Source organism: Rhineura floridana, chromosome 15 (assembly GCF_030035675.1).
Source record: "Rhineura floridana isolate rRhiFlo1 chromosome 15, rRhiFlo1.hap2, whole genome shotgun sequence".
Classification (NCBI taxonomy): Eukaryota; Metazoa; Chordata; class Lepidosauria; order Squamata; family Rhineuridae; genus Rhineura; species Rhineura floridana.
Window position 1 is genome coordinate 32,033,952 of NC_084494.1, and position 19,620 is coordinate 32,053,571.

Genomic DNA, 19,620 nt, shown 5'->3' on the forward strand with positions numbered 1-19,620 from the left:
GGAATGTCAGGAAGGGTGACCCTTCAGTTGAAAATCAGTCAGCATTTCTGAACATGTGCAGAGTGTGTTTCCATCACGGCTGAAGAACAAAAGGCAGTCCAGACATCTGAAATTAGGGAGCCAAGAATCAAGATGAAGTTTGTGCCCAAATGCTTCTTGCCTCCAGAACTTAAGCACAAATAAAGTGTAAGCTAGGGACGGGTGAGAATTTCAATTCAGTTTGCATTTTAAGCAGAATCTATCAAATTCGCACTTTCTGAAATAAAATGAGAACTGAGACACAGCCATTCGCACTTATCTGAATGTTGCGATGCAATTTGCCAATCAAACAATGTTTGCAAAAATGTATATCTTAGGGGCAAGTGTGCATAAAAATAAATATAAGAGTGAAAAAAACATGCAAACATGCACTACATGACAAGAAACTTGCAAAAATGTGTGAATTAGTCAAAACTGCCTACAAAAAATGTGTTTATTAGGAGAAATTCACAATAAAATGCTGGAGCATTTTCATGAGGATTTTTTTTGGGGGGGGGGAGATTTGCAAATTGCTGCAGAAAGATGAAGGACAAAATTTAAGATTGCAAACATGAGAAGCTGCGAGAACTGAACCTCACAGATCTTTCAATTTCTAGTAGGAACTAATCTAAGCCTCTGACACCGATTGGCTGAGCTGGCATGATGTCACAAGATGTTCACTATTTCTTCCCTGGACCCTGCCTGTGTCCCTGGCTCAAGCATCCCAAAATCAGGTAGAACAGATGTGTTACTTCAGTCAGACCATTAAGTCCATCTAGTGCAATGGCATCTGCTTGGTCTGGTGGTGCTCTTTGGAGTCCAAGGAAGGGGCCTTTCCCAGCCCTGTTTCCTACGACAGATTAACTAGAGAAGCCAAGGTTTATGAACATCAGAAGAGCTCTCCACGATCAGACCAAAGGCCTTTCAGGTATCCTGGTCCTCAGCTGCCCACAGCTTTATACAGCTCCCCGTCCCCAATAAAAGAATAGAAGATTGCTTGAAAGTTTGGTCACTGCTTGTGTCATGGACACTCATCCCAGTTCTGTCCCTGGCAAACAGGGTCTGATAAGATTTTGTACTGCTTCAAAGCCTGTTTATCTAGAGCAGTGGTTCCCAACCTGGGGGCCGGGACCCCCAGGGGGGCCGCAAAGTAATCCATAGGGGGCCGTGAACAGTAAAGAAATGAATTATTTATTATTTTTTTTAAAAAAAGTCTTCACTCCCTCGACACTGTCTGCTTTCCACTGCTGCTGTAGATGACACCTCCCCCTTGCTCCAAACAAGAGGGGAGGCCTTTTCTGAAGCTCCAGAGCGTCTTTCAGGCGCACTAAGGGCAGGCATCTGCCTATAAAATACATGGCAGATGCCAAAGGAGGCTGAGGGTGGAGCTACCAGGAAGAAGAGGGGATTACTATCACTGATTCCCGTCTCCTTGCACTGCCGCTACTGGCAACGCCCTTGCTTAGAATGAGAGGAGAGGGCTTTTCATGAAGGAAAAAGAAGCAAGCCTGCAAAGAAAGGCTGCTTTCCCCCTTCCTTCCTGGCAGCCAGCCTGCCTCCCTGGGGGGAGGGGGTCACAATTTTTTTTCAGCTTATAAAGGGGGTCCCGTGCTCATAAAGGTTAGGAACCACTGATCTAGAGGCAACAGAGAGACAAAACAAATTTGTGTGTATGCCAAAGGAAACAATGCCTGCCTCAAATCATTGTCTGCTCTCTAAAAACTATTGACAGGATCGTCATTGTGACTGTGAATGCATAACGGCGATAATTCTTTAAAACAGGAGAGGGGAACCTGTGGCCCTCCAGATGTAACTGGACTCCAGCTCCTATCACTCCTAGCTATTGGCCATGCTGGTGGAGGGCCACAGGTTCCCGACACCTGCTTTAAGAAGAGCAATATAAAAGGATAACACCACCACAATGAGCCGCACATCCCATGTGGCCACTAGGTAGCAGCATTGTCTCTAGCTGCCTCTCCTTGTGCCTGTCAGATCGGAGTCTGGCTGTTTTCATGACTTCCGTCAGTGTGGTTGCTAAACTGTGAGCTGCTGCTGTCAGGTGGTGATGACAGCGGGGAAACTGACTTTGTAACTGCCTTTCTTTCCTAATTTTTGCCAGGAAGCGCATGGCCACACATTGCCACATGGACCCGATGCTGCTGTTTTGCAATGGGCAGAGAAACTGACAAGAGGCAGGCAAACTGGGATGCATTACTTATTTGCATTGGGTGGAGTACAGCAAAGAGGAAGGTTCCTGTACACCTTCAGGGAGCTGGGGAAGGGCCGTAGTGCGGAGCATCTGCTTTGCATGCAGAAGGTCCCAGACTCAACCCAGGTAGGGCTGGGAGTGTTCCCTGCCTGAAACCCTGGAGAGCTGCTGCCAATCGGCGCAGACGGCAGTGGAGGAGGAGGGTTCATTTGGGCAGATGGGCCACCGCCCACCAACCTCAGTCTGCCTCCAGCCAGCCTCCATGTGCCTGCCTTCTTACTTTCAACCAGTTCAGGGGGCAGCACTTCCTGCCATATTCCTCCTCTTCTTTAGACCCAATGTTGCCCCTCAGCCAGGACAAGGATGGAGACAAAAGTAGAATGAGTTGGCCCAGCCTCTCATTGCCTCTGCCTGTCATTGGCTCTGGCTCCACCTATTGTTGGGCTCCCTGCCTTCTGCCCTACCAGTCCCAATGGGCACCAGCACTAAGTGTGATGGATCAGTGGTCTGACTCGGTATAAGGCAGCGTCTATGCTCCTGTGACTATAAAGCAAGGGTAGCACTTGCATATTTTCCACCTCCCAGTGATTCAGCTCAGGGCTGAGGGCCCTCTGGCCCTCCAGATCTTGTTGGCTTCCAGCTCTCATCAGCCTCAGCCAGCATAGCCAATGGTCTGGAACGATCAGAGACACAGCCCAACAAATATTTGGAAAAGCCACAGATGAGTGTGTCACTTTATGACCTGGAGAGGAAAAGGGCAATGATCCTGCACCCTTACTAGCAGAAGAGGAAAATTAAGGGAGTGTAACTTGAGAGTGCTCTTGTGCTCAGGTCCTGCTTGCAGGCTTCCCAGAGGCCTCTGGCTGGCCACTGTGAGAACAGCCCCCTTTGGCCGGATCCAACAGGGCTCTTCTTAGGTCCTTATGTCCTGAACGTCTCTCTTCTACACAGCTAGCCTCCTTTTACTGCTGCCAAATCCCCAGCCAAGGCAGCTGGAACTCCAGTTGCCTATCCCTAGTCCCCAACTTGTTATCAAGGCCCTTTTCCACCAGTTGGGCTCCAGCATGGCATGTGGCAGAAACGGCAAACTTCAGGCTTGGGGGGCCGAATGTGGCCCTTGAAGCCTTTCTAGCTGGCCCTTGGGGCTGTTCCTAGGCCACACCCCTCCCTAGCCCTACTTCACCCCTCCTTGAGCGCTTTGGCCTTTCAGGAATGTATCTTTGCTCTCCGATCGTGCCTGTTGCTTGTCTCGAAGGAGGACAGAGAAAGGGAAGTGGCAGAAATTAGCCAACGGCACAAAGGTAAAATGTCCATTCATTGTTCTGCTCACTTTTGCCTCTGACCTCACCCACCACTGACATGTGGCCCCCAGAAGATTGCCCAGAAAGGGATGCAGCCTTCAGACTGAAAATGTCCCCCACCCCCTGAGCATGGAAAAAAGACAGTCAACAGGACAATGGTGGTGGTGGAGGCAGGAACAAGAAAATGATACTGCAGCCCATGGGGGGAGGGGAGAATGCCTCTTGCAGTCCCCACTCTTGGCTGCATGGACACAGCAATTGAGGCTTTAATAAAGGCCTTCCGGTAGGGTTGTCATCAACCTTTCTTACTGACCCCAACTCCTGTACCGTTTAACAGCCGCTTGATCTGTCGGTCTTTACAGGTTGATCGTGCTGTTAATGCCGCATGGTGAAAAACATCTCTGTCACTCAAGCTGCTTTTAAAGGCACAAGAACAGGCCAGGCCTTGCCTCTTCTGGTCAGTTGGCAACCCAGACACCCTTCTACATGCTACTTTTGCATGGATGGGGCAGAGACCTAAAGAGCCCTTTGCCTCGCTCAGTTCATATGAAAAGTGAAAACTATCCAAAGTGATGGGCGTAAGAGTAGGTATCCTTGGGACCAGGTGGGGAGGTCCTGAAGGGCTAATTTCAAATTTATTAACAGGGCAACCAAATACAGTTGTAGCCAGAGAAGTGCTAATTGAGGAGGCTGCTATCCCTTTGTTTCTCTCCCTCTCTCTCTCTCTCTCAATTCCTGAACATCAGGGAAAACTTCATGACAGTTAGAGCAGTACAACAGTGGAGCCAATGACCTAGGGAGGTGGTGGGCTCTCCAACACTGGAAGCTTTCAAGAGGCAGCTGGACAGCCGCCTGTCGGGGATGCTTTAATGTGGATTCCTGCATTGGGCAAGCGGTTGGACTCCATGGCCTTGTAGGCCCCTTCCAACTCTACTATTCTATGATTCTGGATTGGGCACAAGAAGGGCTGCGGGTGACCCTTGTGCCCATTCTTTCTTGCCGCTTTGAGTTGAGATTTGAACCCTGGTCCCCCAAGTCTCCTAGTGTGACACTCTGACCACTATGCAACACTGCCATCATATACACATCGATACCTCTCCCTCTTCCTTCAAGGTTCCTCAAGGCCATATTTTCTATGGGACTCCTAACAGCGCAATCTTAACCTTGTCTACTCAGAAGTAAGCCCCCATACGGCTTACACACAGGCAGTGATGGGCAAGAAATTCGGTTCAGTTCGCATTTCAAGCCAAAGCTACCAAATTTGCACTTTCCAAATGAATAAGCAAACCAAAACACATCCTTCAAAATTCACACTTTTTTGAATTTTGCAATGCAGTTCGCAAACCAACCAATGTTTACAAAAATGCATACGTATAGGGGAGAGTATGCATAAAAATAGATATACGAGTGAAAACAACATACAAAAATGCATTATATGACAAGACATTTCATGCAGGAATGTATACATTAGTCAAACAGCCTACAAAAATGGATTATTAGGAGAAATTCACACTTAAATGGCTCAGTGGCAGTGGGAGAATTTCCATGAGAGCTTTAAAAAAAAAACCACCACAAATTGCTGCAGGAATGTGGAAAACTGAATTTAAGATTGGAAAAACCGAAATGGACAGATCTTCCCATCCCTGCTCCCTGGTAGGAAGGGGTTGGCTGCCTCGTTCCGATCTGCTTGTATTCTGATAGTCCATTTGATCCCAATCCTCTTTTTTTTTGTCTCCGCTTGCTTCGGCACTCGCTGATTCGATCCACTGTTGTGGTGGTGGTGGTTGGTTGCGGGAAGAAAATGGCGTAGTTTTGTTCCTATGTAAATGATCATGATATTCCACGTGGTTTATTTTTTCCTATTTATCACACCTACACACTGTTATGAATGCATCAATTTAGAAGAAATTACAACAATAATTATGTAAAATCAGGGGGGTTATCGGAAAGAAACCTGTGCCAATTACAGTGTTGGCCCACTGCAAAAAATCAGTGACAGTCTGAAAAGATAGCGGACTGTCAGATTCATTGCAATCTGGTACTAATTAGTGGATATTCTCCCCCATCTCCCAGGAAAGCTGGGTTCTCCCTTTCTGCCTCCTTGTATCATTTCCCCTTGCTGTATGCTCCCTGGGAGCGGGGACCTCTCTGTGTCGCCAAGGTAACTCCCTAAGATTCCATGGACACAGCTGACGGACACTGCATCAAGAAAGGATCCTTTTGTGCAAAGTAGGGGGCCCCTGCCAAACTCCCCTGCCAGCCCCACAAAAACCCGGTGACCCGGCTGCCCACTTCCCGATTTGCACGACAGGGCTGGGCCACCAGGACTCACCGCCTTAGTCACCTTAGGATGGTGCAACTCAGAAGCAACAACAACAAAAAGACCCAAAGAAGGGCAGGATTGTGGCTGCCGGAGCATCATCACCCCTTTTGTAATGGCTCTGGCTTCCTTCCTTTCTGCTGCAGGACAAAAGGAGAAGCATCAGGGAGTGTCACCAACAGAGAGACAGACAGAGGGACAGACAGAGGGACCCCAGCCTTTGCCAGAAGAAGAGGCTCAAGATCCATCCGGCCTGCTCCTTGCAAGGGCTGCCCGTTTCACAGACTACATTGGCAGGAGGAAGAGATGATGGGTCTCCACAGCAGCCGGCAGGGCTCACTGAAGGCCCTCCTTCTCACAGGTCAGTTGGGAAAGGGCCGTCGTTCGGCAACGGAGCGTCTGCCTTGCATGCAGAAGGAGCCCAGGATCAATCCCCAGCATCTCCAGGTAGGGCTGGGAAGGTCCCCTGCCAGAACCCCCAGAGAGCCTCTGCCAGTCAGTGTAGAGAATACTGACCCAGATGGACCCATGGTCTGACGCAGGGTAAGGCAGCTTCCTATGACTGCAGCCGAACTGCGCAGTCTTATGCATGTCAGTGGTATAGGATGGCAGCCTTGAGCGTCAGCAGGTGATGCTCCCTTTCTTTTGCCCTTAGAAGCCTTTCAGGCCGGGTGCTTCTTTGCAATTAGCCGATATATCCTGTCGCCCCAGAAGTACTCCCTTGAGAGGAACAGCCAGGGCTCAGTGGGAGAAGATCTGCTTTGCATGCAAAAGGTCCCGGATTCTCTCCCCGGCAGCATCTCCAGGTAGGGCTGGGAGAGTTCCCTGCCTGGAACCCAGGAGAGACACTGCCAGTCAGTGTCGGCAATACTGAGCTAAGTGGAACAAGTCTGATTTGGTACAAGGTAACTTCCTGTTTTCCAGTTGGAAGAGCAAACTTATACTTATTCGGATCCGGGATCCACTTTTATCCATGGTCTGCGTCACTGTATGCATTTGGTCTGTTGCCCAATTAAAGAAACCCTAAATTCATCATACTGTTGTCAATTGATTGATTGGATATGCATACGATTAAAAGAATTGGGTTTTGCATTTGGTTTTTAAGAAAAACTAAGTTCGCAAGCAGAACATGTTGCATCTCAAAAACCAGAGGAGAAAAGGGAGCTGAGGCCAGGCAGGATTTCTATTGATCAGAGTATGGAGCTTTAGAATGTGGAGCTTCTCTCAGAATAGAAATATTGATCCACTAATCAGGATGCAGAGCTTCAGGACATGGATCTTCTCTCAAAACAGGGATATATTGAATTTGGGTGTGGAGAGTCGCAGCGCTTCTCTCCAAATGGAAATACTGCTCTAATAATCAAGACGTAGAATGTCAGGACGAAGAGCTTCTTTTACGACAGAGCTATCTTTCATTTGGGACCACTGCTAACAGACTGAAGACCTGACTCACATGTCGTTTTGCCTCCCCTTGCAGGTTTCATCCTAAGCTGTGTCTTGCAGCTGGTGCCAGCGCAGCGCAGACTATCTGTGATGGTTGAGCCATCAAACCCTAAGGTGGGTCAGAACATCACGTTGACCCTGTGGGGATCCCCCAGCTCGTTTGTGCAGTGCCAGTGGTCCCGAGAGACCCGGTCAGGGGGCTCAGGCACCATCGCCACGTACTCCCCCCAGTCTCGGGACCAGCAGAGGCAAGGCAGTGCATACAGTGGGCGGGAGACAGTGTATCGCAACTGCTCCCTGCATATCACGCGATTGACACAGCTGGATACGGGAAATTACACCGTGGAGATAGAGGAGGCTCCAGTACAGCAACCAGACCAAGAGCAAGATACTGAAGGGAAAGTCCACAGAGCTTCAGTTTACTTACAGGTCTCTGGTAAGCATTAAACCCCTCCCAGTAAGGTTGCCACCTTTTTTATGGAAAGGCTCCTGTGCCTTTAACTGTGTAGCCGGCAGAAATCCAACCTTTTCTGCCATTGCACGACCACGCTGGGAAATCCTATATTTATTTATCTCGTACCTTCCCCCTCCCCCTCCCGTCCTTCCTCCACTGAACTTAGGGTGTAATGCATGGCTTGCCCCAACATCCATCCTCACAACAATCCTGCCAAAAAGGTTTGGCAAAGACTAGTCCAGCATCTCCCAGTTAGCTTTATTGCAGAGTAGGGATTTGAATCCAGGTCTCCTCTTGCCCGAATCCAACTCGCTCGAAGCTGTTGCATCCCTGCTGCAAAAGGCACAAGAGCACTGCTGAAAGAAAAGCTGGCAGCCTTGCCCAGCAGGGACACACACACCCCTGGCTCTCAGATCTTTTGGTGAAGCTGCACTTCCCCACGGCCCCTCGCACTGCTTTCATCCTGGGCGTGGTGATCTATCCCTCTCTGGCACTGTGCTACAAATATGTAGTGTGTGCATGATTCAAGTGGGGGGGGAACACTTCACTTTCCCCCCCTTCTGTCCTTCACCTGCACCTCAGTTCTACCCACCAGCCCCAAATGTCACACCCAAACATTAACCGCCTCCCCAACAACTGTAAACAGGGTGGGCAGCTCTCTTGCCCTGCATCTGTGAAGCGGGGAACCTTTTCCAGCCCAAGGGCCGCATTCCCTCCTAGGCAATCTCCTGAGGGCCACATGCCAGTGGTGGGTGGGCCATAGGCAAACGTGAGCAGGGTAACAAATGTACGTTTTACCTCTGCACAGTAGGCTAGTGCCTAGACACCCACCCCCCTCTCTGGCCTCCATCCAGGGAACCAAGAGGCATTCTCGATGTTCAGGAACATGCCAGCCAGGCCAAAGCACTCATGGAGGGTGTAAAAGAAGGGCCAAGGAGAGCCGTGGCCTGGAGAGAGTTCCGAGGACCAGACAGAAAAACCTGGAGGGCCAGGCAGCCCCCAGGCCAGAGGTCCTTCGCCATTGCTTTAATTAGAGCTAGGGCATGTAAATGTTCGAGGTGGCATGGTGATCATGTTTTCTCTCCAAGCTGTGAAAAGTTTTGCCCTGCTGATTCCTGCAGATCAGGCTACTATCCAGGGCACACAAGAGCACGGCACATCTGGTTTTCTGGTCAGTTGGCCACCCAAAGTCAGATTCAGCATGCTTCTGTTAAATCCGTTGTCCATTTCTGGGTGTTTTGGCTGTAAGTAAATTTCAAGCTGTAGCAACAGAAACGAGAGTGGATACATTCATTTTCTTTAGTTAGACTGACTCCTGCATTTTGTGCCTCAAAAAACTAATTTTTTTCAAATAGCTGCTTATTTTAAGGCTTTGATTTAAAACGCATAGGAGCAGAGACTATGCAAAAATGTGACAATCCTATCTGACAGGAAGGAGGAGGAGGGCCCTTAGTGAGGAACAGTTTGGCCTCTTCTAAATAAAGTTGCGAGCTTACCAAGGTGGGGGCAACCTGGACTGTATATTTGCCTTTAACAGGACCTCGATTTGGAGAAGTCAGCCAGGTGAAACTTTTCAAGGCACAGAGATAAGCACCTGCTAATATCTGTCAATCAAGCTGCTGATCAGGGCACAGGAATATGGGCCGATAAAAAAGTTGGCAACCCTCTTTCCAAAGTTTTTTTTACTCGTCTCCTCCAATCCTGAGCTATATGAAATCCTTATGAACTCTGTTTGCAGATTACATTCCCATTCAAGTAACCAGCAAGCCACTGCGCCCAAGTCTCAATCAAGAAGTCACCCTGACGCCTCAGAATGTCCCAGCACAATTTGATTTGTGCAGGTGGATCATACAAACCCATACCAACACTCGAGAAAAAGTCCTCCTTTACATCCCAAGGCAAACGGTCCAGCAGAGCTCACCCCAAGAGAGGAAAACTGTGCGGGAGGATTGCTCCTTGCACATCGCACTGCTCGCCGCTTCTGACACTGGCAACTACACGGTCCAGATAGAGGTTCCTGTTAACCGGCAGCAAGAACCATGGAAGGAGATTGTAACTCAAAAGCCTGAAAGAAGAGACAGTCAGGTGTACATGGGCCACATTTATTTAAAGCCCCTCCAACAATCTGGCAAGTATCGCTCTGCTCTGGAGCTCTGCGCCATAAGGCAGCCACCGGCTTAAAGAAACCTTCAACCCGGTGTGCAAAACCTGTGGCCCTCCGGATGATTCTGAACTACAACTCCCATCAGCCCCAGCCAGCATGGCCAACAGCCAGGGATTATGGGAGTTGCAGTTCACCGACATACCTCCATGCTCTGTCTCCACTGTCAGAGGCAGTATACTTCCAAATACCAGTCAGTGGAAACCGCAGGAAGGGAGAGTGCTTTTGCGCTCAGGTCCTGACTGCGGGCTTCCCATAGGCATCTGGTTGGCCACTGTGAGAATAGGATGCTGGACCAGAGGGGGCCCCCTTTGGATTGACCCAGTTACAGGGCCCTTCTCTTACGTTCTTAACATCTGGAGGGCCACCAGGTGCAGTTGCTTGGAATAAGTAAGATATAAGAGGCAATCTGGGGAGAGCGATGCTTTGATGCCCCATCCATTTTTCCCCTTTCAGATAAGGAGCCCCACAAAGGCGGATCTGCCTCTTTGAGCTACAGTGCAGGAGTTATCGCTGGAGCCTTGTTTGGATCGCTGGCCTGGGCAGGCACCCTGAGGAGCCTCTTCTCTGAGCTCTTCTGTGAGTAACACACCAACTGGTGGGAGGCACAGGATCAGAGATTAGACAATTTCATGGAGGATAAGCCTGTATCAATACCAATACTGCATCCCATGGACTGCGAAAAAGACACATAATTGGGGGTTAGAACAAATTAAACCAGAACTATCACTAGAAGCTAAAATGATGAAACTGACGTTAGCATACTTTGGAGACATAATGAGAAGACAGGATTCACTAGAAAAGACAATAATGCTGGGAAAAACAGAAGGGAGTAGAAAAAGAGGAAGACCAAACAAGAGATGGAGTAATTCCATAAAGGAAGCCACAGACCTGAACTTACAAGATCTGAACAGGGTGGTTCATGACAGATGCTATTGGAGGTCATTGATTCATAGGGTCGCCATAAGTCATAATCAACTTGAAGGCACATAACAACAACAACAAGGCTATATCAAAGCCTTCTACTCATGATGGCTGTAAATTACCTCCCGAATGAGAGATACCATGCCTCTGAATACCAGTCACTAGGAAGCAACAGGCAGAGAATCCTGCTTCTGGGCTTCCCAGCGGCAGCTGGTTGGCCACTGGGAGCGAAAGGATGAAAGCAGTGGCAGCTGGTGGCTCCATGTCAGTGGGGCACTGAAATCCGTTCCAGGTTTTAGCCCGAACTTTTGAGACCTTGGACAGTGCCTTGGACAAGCCTGTGGGAGGCATATGCCAGTGGTGGGTATGGCCAAAAGTGGCCATGGCCACCTCACGCACTCACATGCACAGCCTCCCATGCTCCCCTGAGACTCCTCGGCTGATTGACCCCTCTCTGCACATCAAATGACCAACCTGATTACCAGACAAGGGGGGATTGGCATTCCTATCAAAATGCTGGACTCCGCCTCCCACCCCATCCCCTGCACTATCTCTGCTTAAAAAAAGATCTGCCAAAATTGGTGAGGTTTTGGATGGGGGCAAAACAGGGCCCCGAACTGGGGGTTAGCCACCCCGGAATGAGTGGTTAATTAGGAATGGGGTCTAGCAGTTGGAGGGGTTGTGAGTGGGGCTCACAAGCGATGGGTTCTATTCTCAACTTTGGGAAGAAGGCATCTTTTTAATATGTAGTCTTTAAAAAATATATTATTACACCCAACAGTCCAAGGTGCTTGAGGGGATGGGTGTGGTTTGCTCCTCCCCATCCAACTCCCCATTTGGGGAGTCCTCAAACAACCCCCCTCCTAGTCCTCAAACAACCCCCAAGAACACCAAAATGCATCTCATTTTTGTCACCCATGAATGGGATGGCAGAAATCCTTTCAAGCGCAGCTGACTTTTCACAATACCAAAATTGGGAAATTCTTTGGTTCATTTTTGAGCCAATCCAAATTTGATTTCCCCTTTCTACCACTTGACTGTCAAGCCTCACTGGTCCCTGGCTGCCTTTCACAGCTTCACATGACCAGCATAGATGTGTCTTGGCCATGGAAAGCATTTCAGGCTGCAAGAGTGAAACCTCTAGGGAGAAAGAACAAAGTAAGAGGGTCCAAAAATCCTTTCCTGATCACCAGTCAGGCCCAGAAATGAGGTTCAGGAGCTTTTATGTGCACTTCAGAGAAAAGGCAAACATTCTGGTCCAAATCCCTGAATTCTTCTGGTACACATACACACACACATTCTGAACCCCTGCAATGCTAGCTTTGTACCAGCAAGAGAAACCCTGCCAGAGCCTTGCCTGGCCCCACAAAGCAATTGGAGACAGTCAGGGATTATGGAGACTGGGCTGGGTGGTTGAATTCGGATGGGCTAAAGCAGGGGTGAGGAATTTTTTCAGCCCCGTGACTACATTCCCTCTTGGCAACCTGTCGGGGCCACATGTCATTGGTGGTCATTTCCTGACCATCAGCAATGCTGGCTGAGGCTGATGGGAGTTGTGGTCCAACAACATCTGGTGGCCCACTGGTTGGGAAAGGCTGCTCTCTATCCTCATGCTGGCAAGTATAATGTGTGGTCAGAGATCAAGGACACATTCTAGCCAGGCAACACACTCAGGGATGCCACAAAGCAGGGCTGGTGAGGGGTGTGGCCTGGGAGGGAAGGGGGGAACTCTAGAGAGGGTGTGGCCTGGGGACAGTCTTGAGGGCCAAATAGAGAGGCCTGGAGGGCTTCGTTTGGCCCCTGGAGTTGTGGCTCCTCCTCCCTGGGCTCAAGGGACTGTTGCAGATGTACAAGAGGCAGTGTGAGGTAGGGGACAGAACATCAGGATCTCTGTGTACCAAAGACAGCTCGGTTTGAATCTTCACCAAACCACAGAGCTACCTTGGCAACCATGAGCCAGTCAGTCAGTGTCACTTAGCCTGTCCTACCTAGCAGGATTGCTGTGAGGATAAAACAGGATAGTCTTTATATTTGCTTGCCTGAGCTAATAAGAAAAAGGGCCAGATGTGGATATATTTAATGAATCCATTTCATTCACCTTTTTAGGCTCTTTTGTGTCGCTGCGACCCAAGGTCCTTCCATGAACACTGAATCTGGCGGTACTTGCCTCACTTTTCCCTGGTATGTTATTAGGATGGCGGAGATGCAGTGGTGGTGGGGGCGGGGGCGGGCCTGGGGTCTCCCAGGATGCAAAACATCTGGGGGGTGTTTGCTTCTTTCCAAGCTTCAGCTCTGAAATGGAAATGGACTGCCTTCAAGTCGATCCCAACTTATGGCTACCCTATGAATAGGGTTTCATAGCAAGCGGTATTCAGAGGGAGTTTACCATTGCCTCTCTCTGAGGCTAGTCCTCCCCAGCTGGCTAGGGCCTGCTCAGCTTGCCACAGCTGCAAAAGCCAGCCCCCTCCTTGTCCGCAACTGCCAGCTGGGGACAACTGGGCTCCTTGGGACTCTGCAGCTTGCCCACAGGTGGCAGGGCACATAACCCCTGAGCCACTCACTGTGGGGGTGATCTTTATCTGGCCCTTTAACCCAGGAGACACGAGCGGGGATTTGAACTCACAGACTCTGGACTCCCAGCCGGGCTTTCCTCCCCACTGTACTATGCCAGCTCTAGACGCGCTTATAAGAAACTGATGGCATCAGTGGTTCACCTTCCACACACAGGGCTAGGATGCCAAGAACTCCAGGAACCCAAGAGTTCCTGTTCATGTTGGGATTGCCAACTGATCAGGAAAAAAACTGACCCAGCCTGCTCCTGTGCCTTTCACAGTGGCTTGTTCTGCAGCAAGCAGCTAGTGAAGCTCTACAGCATACAATGAACATAACCATCTGGTCACATCAAGCACTCGTGTGAACCAGCCCAGCAATAAAGATTTTCCAAGTACCCCAAAGTTTATTGCTGTAGGCAGCCAGCTTTGCCAGGGAGAAGGGCTTTCCTGTTGTTGCTTGGGAGCCCTCTCTCCAGAGAGATTTATCTTTTAGGCACCTGGCTAAGTCCATCCTGATTTCCCAAACCTTTCCACGGTGATTTGCTGGAACCGCTTTTATGGTTTCTCTCTGCTGCAGTTTTGTCTATACTGCTTATTATGTTCTTAATTACATGTATTGCTAATTTTTATTCGTTATCATTGCGATTTTGATTTCTGCTTGTATGCCACCCTGAAGACTTTAAACATAAAACCAGCCGCTGCTGAAGGCTTAGCGACCGCAGCTGCTGAAAGAGTTGGCGTTGTCTTTTGCTTTTTGGACAGCCATCTTCCGTGCCATGTGACAAGCAGGCTTCAAAGGGTTGCTTTTCCAGTGTTGGGCAAGCAGCTTTTTCAAGGGGCATTTTTCTCTTGCTCCTCCAATGCCACCACCCACTCACCACAACCCTAGTCATGCTTACTAGGAAGTTAGTTCATGTTAGCTTACTTCAAAATAAGAGCATAGGAGATTGTGGCTTTTGCCACCTTATTTATTTATTTATTTATTACATTTATATACCGCCCCATAACCGAAGCTCTCTGGGTGGCTTACAGCAATTAAAAACATTAAAAACAAATATACAAATTTTAAAACACAAAAAACAATTTAAAAACACAATTTTAAAAAAGTCTCCTACTTTTGTCAGTGGCTATACGCATTCCTTATCTCCTTCAAGAACATTTAGGCCACATTAACACCATACACTATTATTCCACTTCTTCCCCCTAAGTGTAGTCTGTGAAGGTGCTGAGAGTTATTAGAAGACCCCCGTTCCCCTCACCGAGCTATGGTTCCCAAAGTTCTCTGGGAAGAAGGACTGACTATTAAACTACTCTGGGAATTGTAGCTCTGTGAGGGGAATAGAAGTCCCCTAACAAAGCTCAACACCCTTAACAAAACGACAGTCCCCAGAATTCTTTGAGGAAAGCCATGACTGTTTAAAGTGGAATAATAATGGTATAAATGTATGGTGTGAATGTGGCCTTACATGGCATGACACCCACTCCTCTGCCTTTCTCTCACTCTTCACTAAGGCTGCGCACACACCATATATTTAAAGCACATGACTTCCCCCAAAGAATCCCAGGAACTATAATTTACCCCTCAAAGAGCTATAATTCCCTGTACCCTTAACAAATGACAGTTCCCAGGATTCTTTGGGAGACACATTTGCCTTAAATGTATAATGTGGATACAACTTTCTCTCCCATGAAGCCTTTGGCTTAGCCCCCTGCACCTCACTCCCAGCTAAAGCCACGCCGTTGTAGCAATCCTGGGAACTGTAGTTTAAGGGTGCTGGGAAATGTAGCTCTGTAACGATACTGGAATCAGCATTTCCAGAGGAATGCCTAGTTGTGTGAAAGGAAAACAGCGGATCTGAAGGTACGAAGTGTGAACCTTGCAAATTTATCACAATGCAAACCCTGCATCTTTACTGCGAAGTTAAGCTCTCGTGTGAATGAGCCCTTTTTTCTTTGTGAAAAGAAAAAAGAACCACAGCAGTCCAAAATGGCATTGGAAGAGGCTGAATATGCCCAGTAACAAGTGACAGGTCCTGAAATGGCCGCCAGGTGGCAAACCTGTCTCAACCCTGAATGCAGCCTTCTGCTTACAAAAACTGCGTGATTTTAATGGGATGGTTAGTGGTGCAGGGCAGTTCTTATGCAGAGGATTTTCCAATAACTACACGCACACACAAAACCCCATCACCCTGACCCATTGTCATGATCTACAGAAATTGGCAGGGAATGTTTTCCGTAGCATGGGCATAGGCATTGCTACCTGCTAATATCTGTGGATCAACTTTCTTTTAGAAGGCACTGGTTGGTAGAAAAAGTTGCTAACTCTAAATGTAGCGCTCACTCTTAATGTATTATTGCGACTGGATCAAATTATTTGTTCTCGCTTTGCCATAAGCTGCTATACTCAAAATCATTTATCGCATGTTGATTTTGCCTCTTTTCCTTCTTTCTTCACTAGCAAACTGTAGTTTGTAAACTATTTGGGTTAGAGAACTCGCCCTCTCTCCCTTGGCTTACATTCTGCAAGTTCCACATAGCTGGGTAACACCCTATAAATGATACCATGGATAGTATCTCATTCTAATCACCAAATCTTTCTGCAGTCTCCTCATCTATAGACAAGAGACTCGTGACAGCCTGAAAGGCCTCGCCACATCATTCCGTGGAGTCCGAAGCAGCGGATCAAGAGAAATCCTAAATCTGGGGCTTTCTATATAAAACTCTATTTCTGTTCATACAAAAACGTAAAGATTTCTAACAATTACAGAGTTGTATATAGTGTTAGTCCTACTCAGGGTAGACCCACTGAAATTGAAATTAATGAACCTCAGTTCATCCTGTCTATTAGTGGGTCTACCCTGAGTAGGATTAATGCTGGATTAGTTACTGTAAACCGCCCAGAGAGCTTCAGCTATGGGTTGGTATATAAATACAATAAATAAATACATAAAATAAACACACAGGATGCACAAGTTATAAAAATTCAAAAGCATAAATCATGCCATGTTTGAAGCATATAGCTTGTTTCAGGGCATTTTTTTAAGGAATTGTTACTGGGTGTCCATTTTTTCATTCAGATAGCTTGCACGTGGAAGCCTCTCTACCATGTGCAAGCCTTGACTGAAGCGAAAGTGGTTCAGAATAATAACATTAAAAAACAAGGAGTGAACACAGCTTTTCATATGCATTTGCACAAGTTACAAGCCTAGCAAAATTCTTATTGGCCTGCCCACCCACCAGCAAATACATGAATTCCAAACCAAATTTAAATTTAAAAACTGCTGCTTATGAACCACGCCCTGCTGCACCAGAATTCTTGCCAAAAGAAGCGCAAGGATAGGGAGAACCAGACATCACAGTGTACAGGAAAGAGATTTTGCTAACAAGTTTTTCAGGAAGACTGGTGGTTTGTAATAACCCTAAGAATTATTGTGTGAAGTGCCCCTATGCCTCTTTCTGTTCAATTTCACTAAATTTTCATACATCTAGACAGTGTTTCAATGGCTTCCAATCTGAATTTGTGTTCTTAGTTCATTGATTAAATTTTATGTGTCCATTTGTGTTCCCTGGGTGTCCAAAAGCTAGGACTGGGTGTACATTTTGACACACAATTATTGCTTAAAAATGCCTTGGCTTGTTTTCCAATAATAGATAGATGTTACCCAGCTTTGAACAAAATTTTTAGAAGTCCAGTGCTGTCTTTGCTGCATCCTGATAGTTTTTGAAAATAAAGTGCTTTTTTGCCACATTAAACCTATTATCTACAAAATCTCATTTCAGCCTCATGATTTAACAGTTTGCTTCCCATCTGGAGCAGGGCTCTGTTGTTCTTTTAATGCTTTCCTGGGCCTTCTACATAAAAGACCAGGACTCTGCAGCACAGTAAAGATGGAGGCTGCAGATAAAGGAATTAGGGGGGAACAGGCAGAAAAAGCTTCCAGTTGATCAGTGGGTTTTGAAGCACAGGGAAGTCTCCGGATTACTACATGGTTGGCAACCCTAGCAGGAAGCCAACTCTTGCGGGAAACTCTTCCCACTCCCTAGCTCCTGGTTCCTATTGTGGTGACTACAGTGCCGATATGTTGAAAGGCACTTGCTCAAAAAAGCATGCCAGCGATATGGGGAAAGGCCAGCCAGCGTCTTTCCCAATTCTTGCAAGCTAGGAGGCAGCCACAAATTGTCACAAGAAGTCTTTGCAAAGCTTCTGCAAACACCCCAGATGAACCCACAGAGCAAAGGAATATTCTTTCATTTCTGATGGGCAAACAGGCAGAAGAGTTTAATTTGGTCAAGACCTACCTGGATTCCAGTCTCAGGACTGGTGTCAAATACCTGGCCTCAAGTTAAGGACATAAGAGCCCTGCTTGATCAGGCCAGTGGCCCACCTAGTCCAGCATCCTGTTCTTACAGTGGCCAAAAGCAGGACTTGAGCACAACAGCTCTCTCCCCATTTGTGAGTTGTGATTCTTAGCAGCTGGTTTTCCAAAGCATAATGCCTCCAGGAGTGGCAGAAGAACACAGCCATTGCGGCTAGTAGCACAGTTGCTGGTCATCAAGAAGAGGAGGGTTGCCAGCTCCCAACCTGCAGAAAGTGACGATGCTAGTAGCAGCCAACGTGGTGCCCTCCAGTTGTTGCTGGACTACAATTCCCATCAGCTTCAGCCAGCAGCCCAATGGTCAAGGATGATGGGAGTTGTAGTCCAGCAACATCTGGAGGATAAGCTCATTGGCTACCCCTGGTCTATATCTCAAACAGAAGTCGTGGGATGACGGTTTGGCCATTCTACCTCCTGCCCAGTATATATATACACTCAACATGTGCGCACATCTCGCACACCCTCCTCCCATATCTAGTGTTTTAACAATATAAAGCCCTTAATGCAAGGGGCAGGCATCCCTTTCAGCCTGAGGGCCACATCCCCACATGGGCAGCCTTTTGAAGGCCATGTGCCAGGGGTGTCCATGGCCAGAGGCAAATGAATCTGAAGAAACAGCAGTTGTTGCTCAGATCCAACTGAGCCCAATGGGGAAGTTTTTATCAGCGTCGAGCCATGACATATAAGCAGGCTGACCCACACAAATGTAGTAGGCGAGAGGTGAAGCTTCCCTCACCTGCCACCCCATGCATGTCTCCATGCCTAAGAAAAAAAAGCTTTGCCTGCATAGCTCCCTCCCACGCGACTTATCTCTTGGGTATTCATCCTGATTTGTTTCAACAAATCTTATGCAGAGATTATGCCTGATATTTATGGAACAGAGTTGGTGTGGCGTAGTGGTTAGTGTGTCGGACTATGACCTGGGGGACCAGGGTTTTGAATCCCCACACAGCCATGAAGCTCACTGGGTGACCTTGGGCCAGTCACTGCCTCTCAGCCTCAGAGGAAGGCAATGGTGAACCCCCTCTGAATAACGCTTACCATGAAAACCCTATTCATAGGGTCGCCGTAAGTCGGGATCGACTTGAAGGCAGTCCGTTACCATTTTCAGACTTGTTTGCAGGGAGGTTACACTGCCACGAGTCTCCGTCCTGCATTCATTGTTTGTACCTCTTGCCGTTAATCATTTGTCCATCCCAGACTTTTCAATGCATTTCCTGTCACTTTCCAAACTGGATCTGCTGTCATGGGGTGAGGATAGAGCCCTTTAAGAGCTTTAATTGCACACAGCTAAACATCCGGTTTGGACTTGAATCCCTCCTGCAAAATAGCCTAGAGAGAAACACCCGTAATTCCCACACGGCAGACTACTCTTAAAGGCGCAGCAGCAGAACCACTCTACAAAGTGGCTGCCCCACATTCCAAACTTCTGATACCTGGACAAAGCAGAGCATGCCATCTTCCTGATACTGGGTGGCCCATTTAACTCTGGGTGCCTTCCTGTTTGCAGCCGCACAGAAGAGCAACAGGGCGGGGCCCTCCTTGTTCAAGATTCTCTGGAAGTTTCCTAATTGCAGGCTGGCATTGGTGATTACCTAACCAATACTGGAAGAAAGCCCTCCGAAGGGTGCAGCTGGCTAACTGAGGGAACTTGAATGCTGGGAAAGGCTCCAGCAGGGATAAAGATTAACAAGTTGGACTGGCAACAAACTGTTGCAACGTGGAGTGTCACGTTCAGGGTTCCAGCTAATCAGTCAGCTGTGTCCAAGATATGCAATTCCACTATTCCTTCCCCTTCGGTCTTCTGTTCCACTACCCACCAACCCACCCAAAGTGGGCTAGCATTCCGTTGCCACCTAGCA

General features: G+C 48.0%; 1 protein-coding gene and 1 long non-coding RNA gene across 3 annotated transcripts; one reads left to right on the plus strand and one right to left on the minus strand.

Annotated features, from left to right (window-relative positions):
- Positions 1-4,910: 4,910 nt before the first annotated feature.
- Positions 4,911-19,186, minus strand: LOC133370405 (uncharacterized). Its single transcript, XR_009759124.1, has 3 exons — positions 18,800-19,186; positions 9,667-9,810; positions 4,911-9,005 (listed from the first exon to the last, which is right to left on the minus strand). It is a non-coding gene; the product is annotated as an uncharacterized LOC133370405 (long non-coding RNA).
- LOC133370403 (pregnancy-specific glycoprotein 22-like) lies at positions 5,903-17,141 on the plus strand. 2 transcript variants are annotated; one of them, XM_061596672.1, is made up of 6 exons: positions 5,908-6,209; positions 7,326-7,727; positions 9,484-9,873; positions 10,363-10,485; positions 12,937-13,011; positions 15,986-17,141. In XM_061596672.1, the coding sequence occupies exons 1-5, from the start codon at positions 6,155-6,157 to the stop codon at positions 12,972-12,974; spliced, it is 1,008 nt and encodes a 335-aa protein (XP_061452656.1). In that variant the 5' UTR covers positions 5,908-6,154; the 3' UTR covers positions 12,975-13,011; positions 15,986-17,141. The 2 variants fall into 2 exon arrangements, with proteins under 2 accessions (XP_061452657.1, XP_061452656.1); XM_061596673.1 differs by lacking the exon at positions 9,484-9,873 and having other exon boundaries at positions 5,903-6,209.
- Positions 19,187-19,620: the final 434 nt, after the last annotated feature.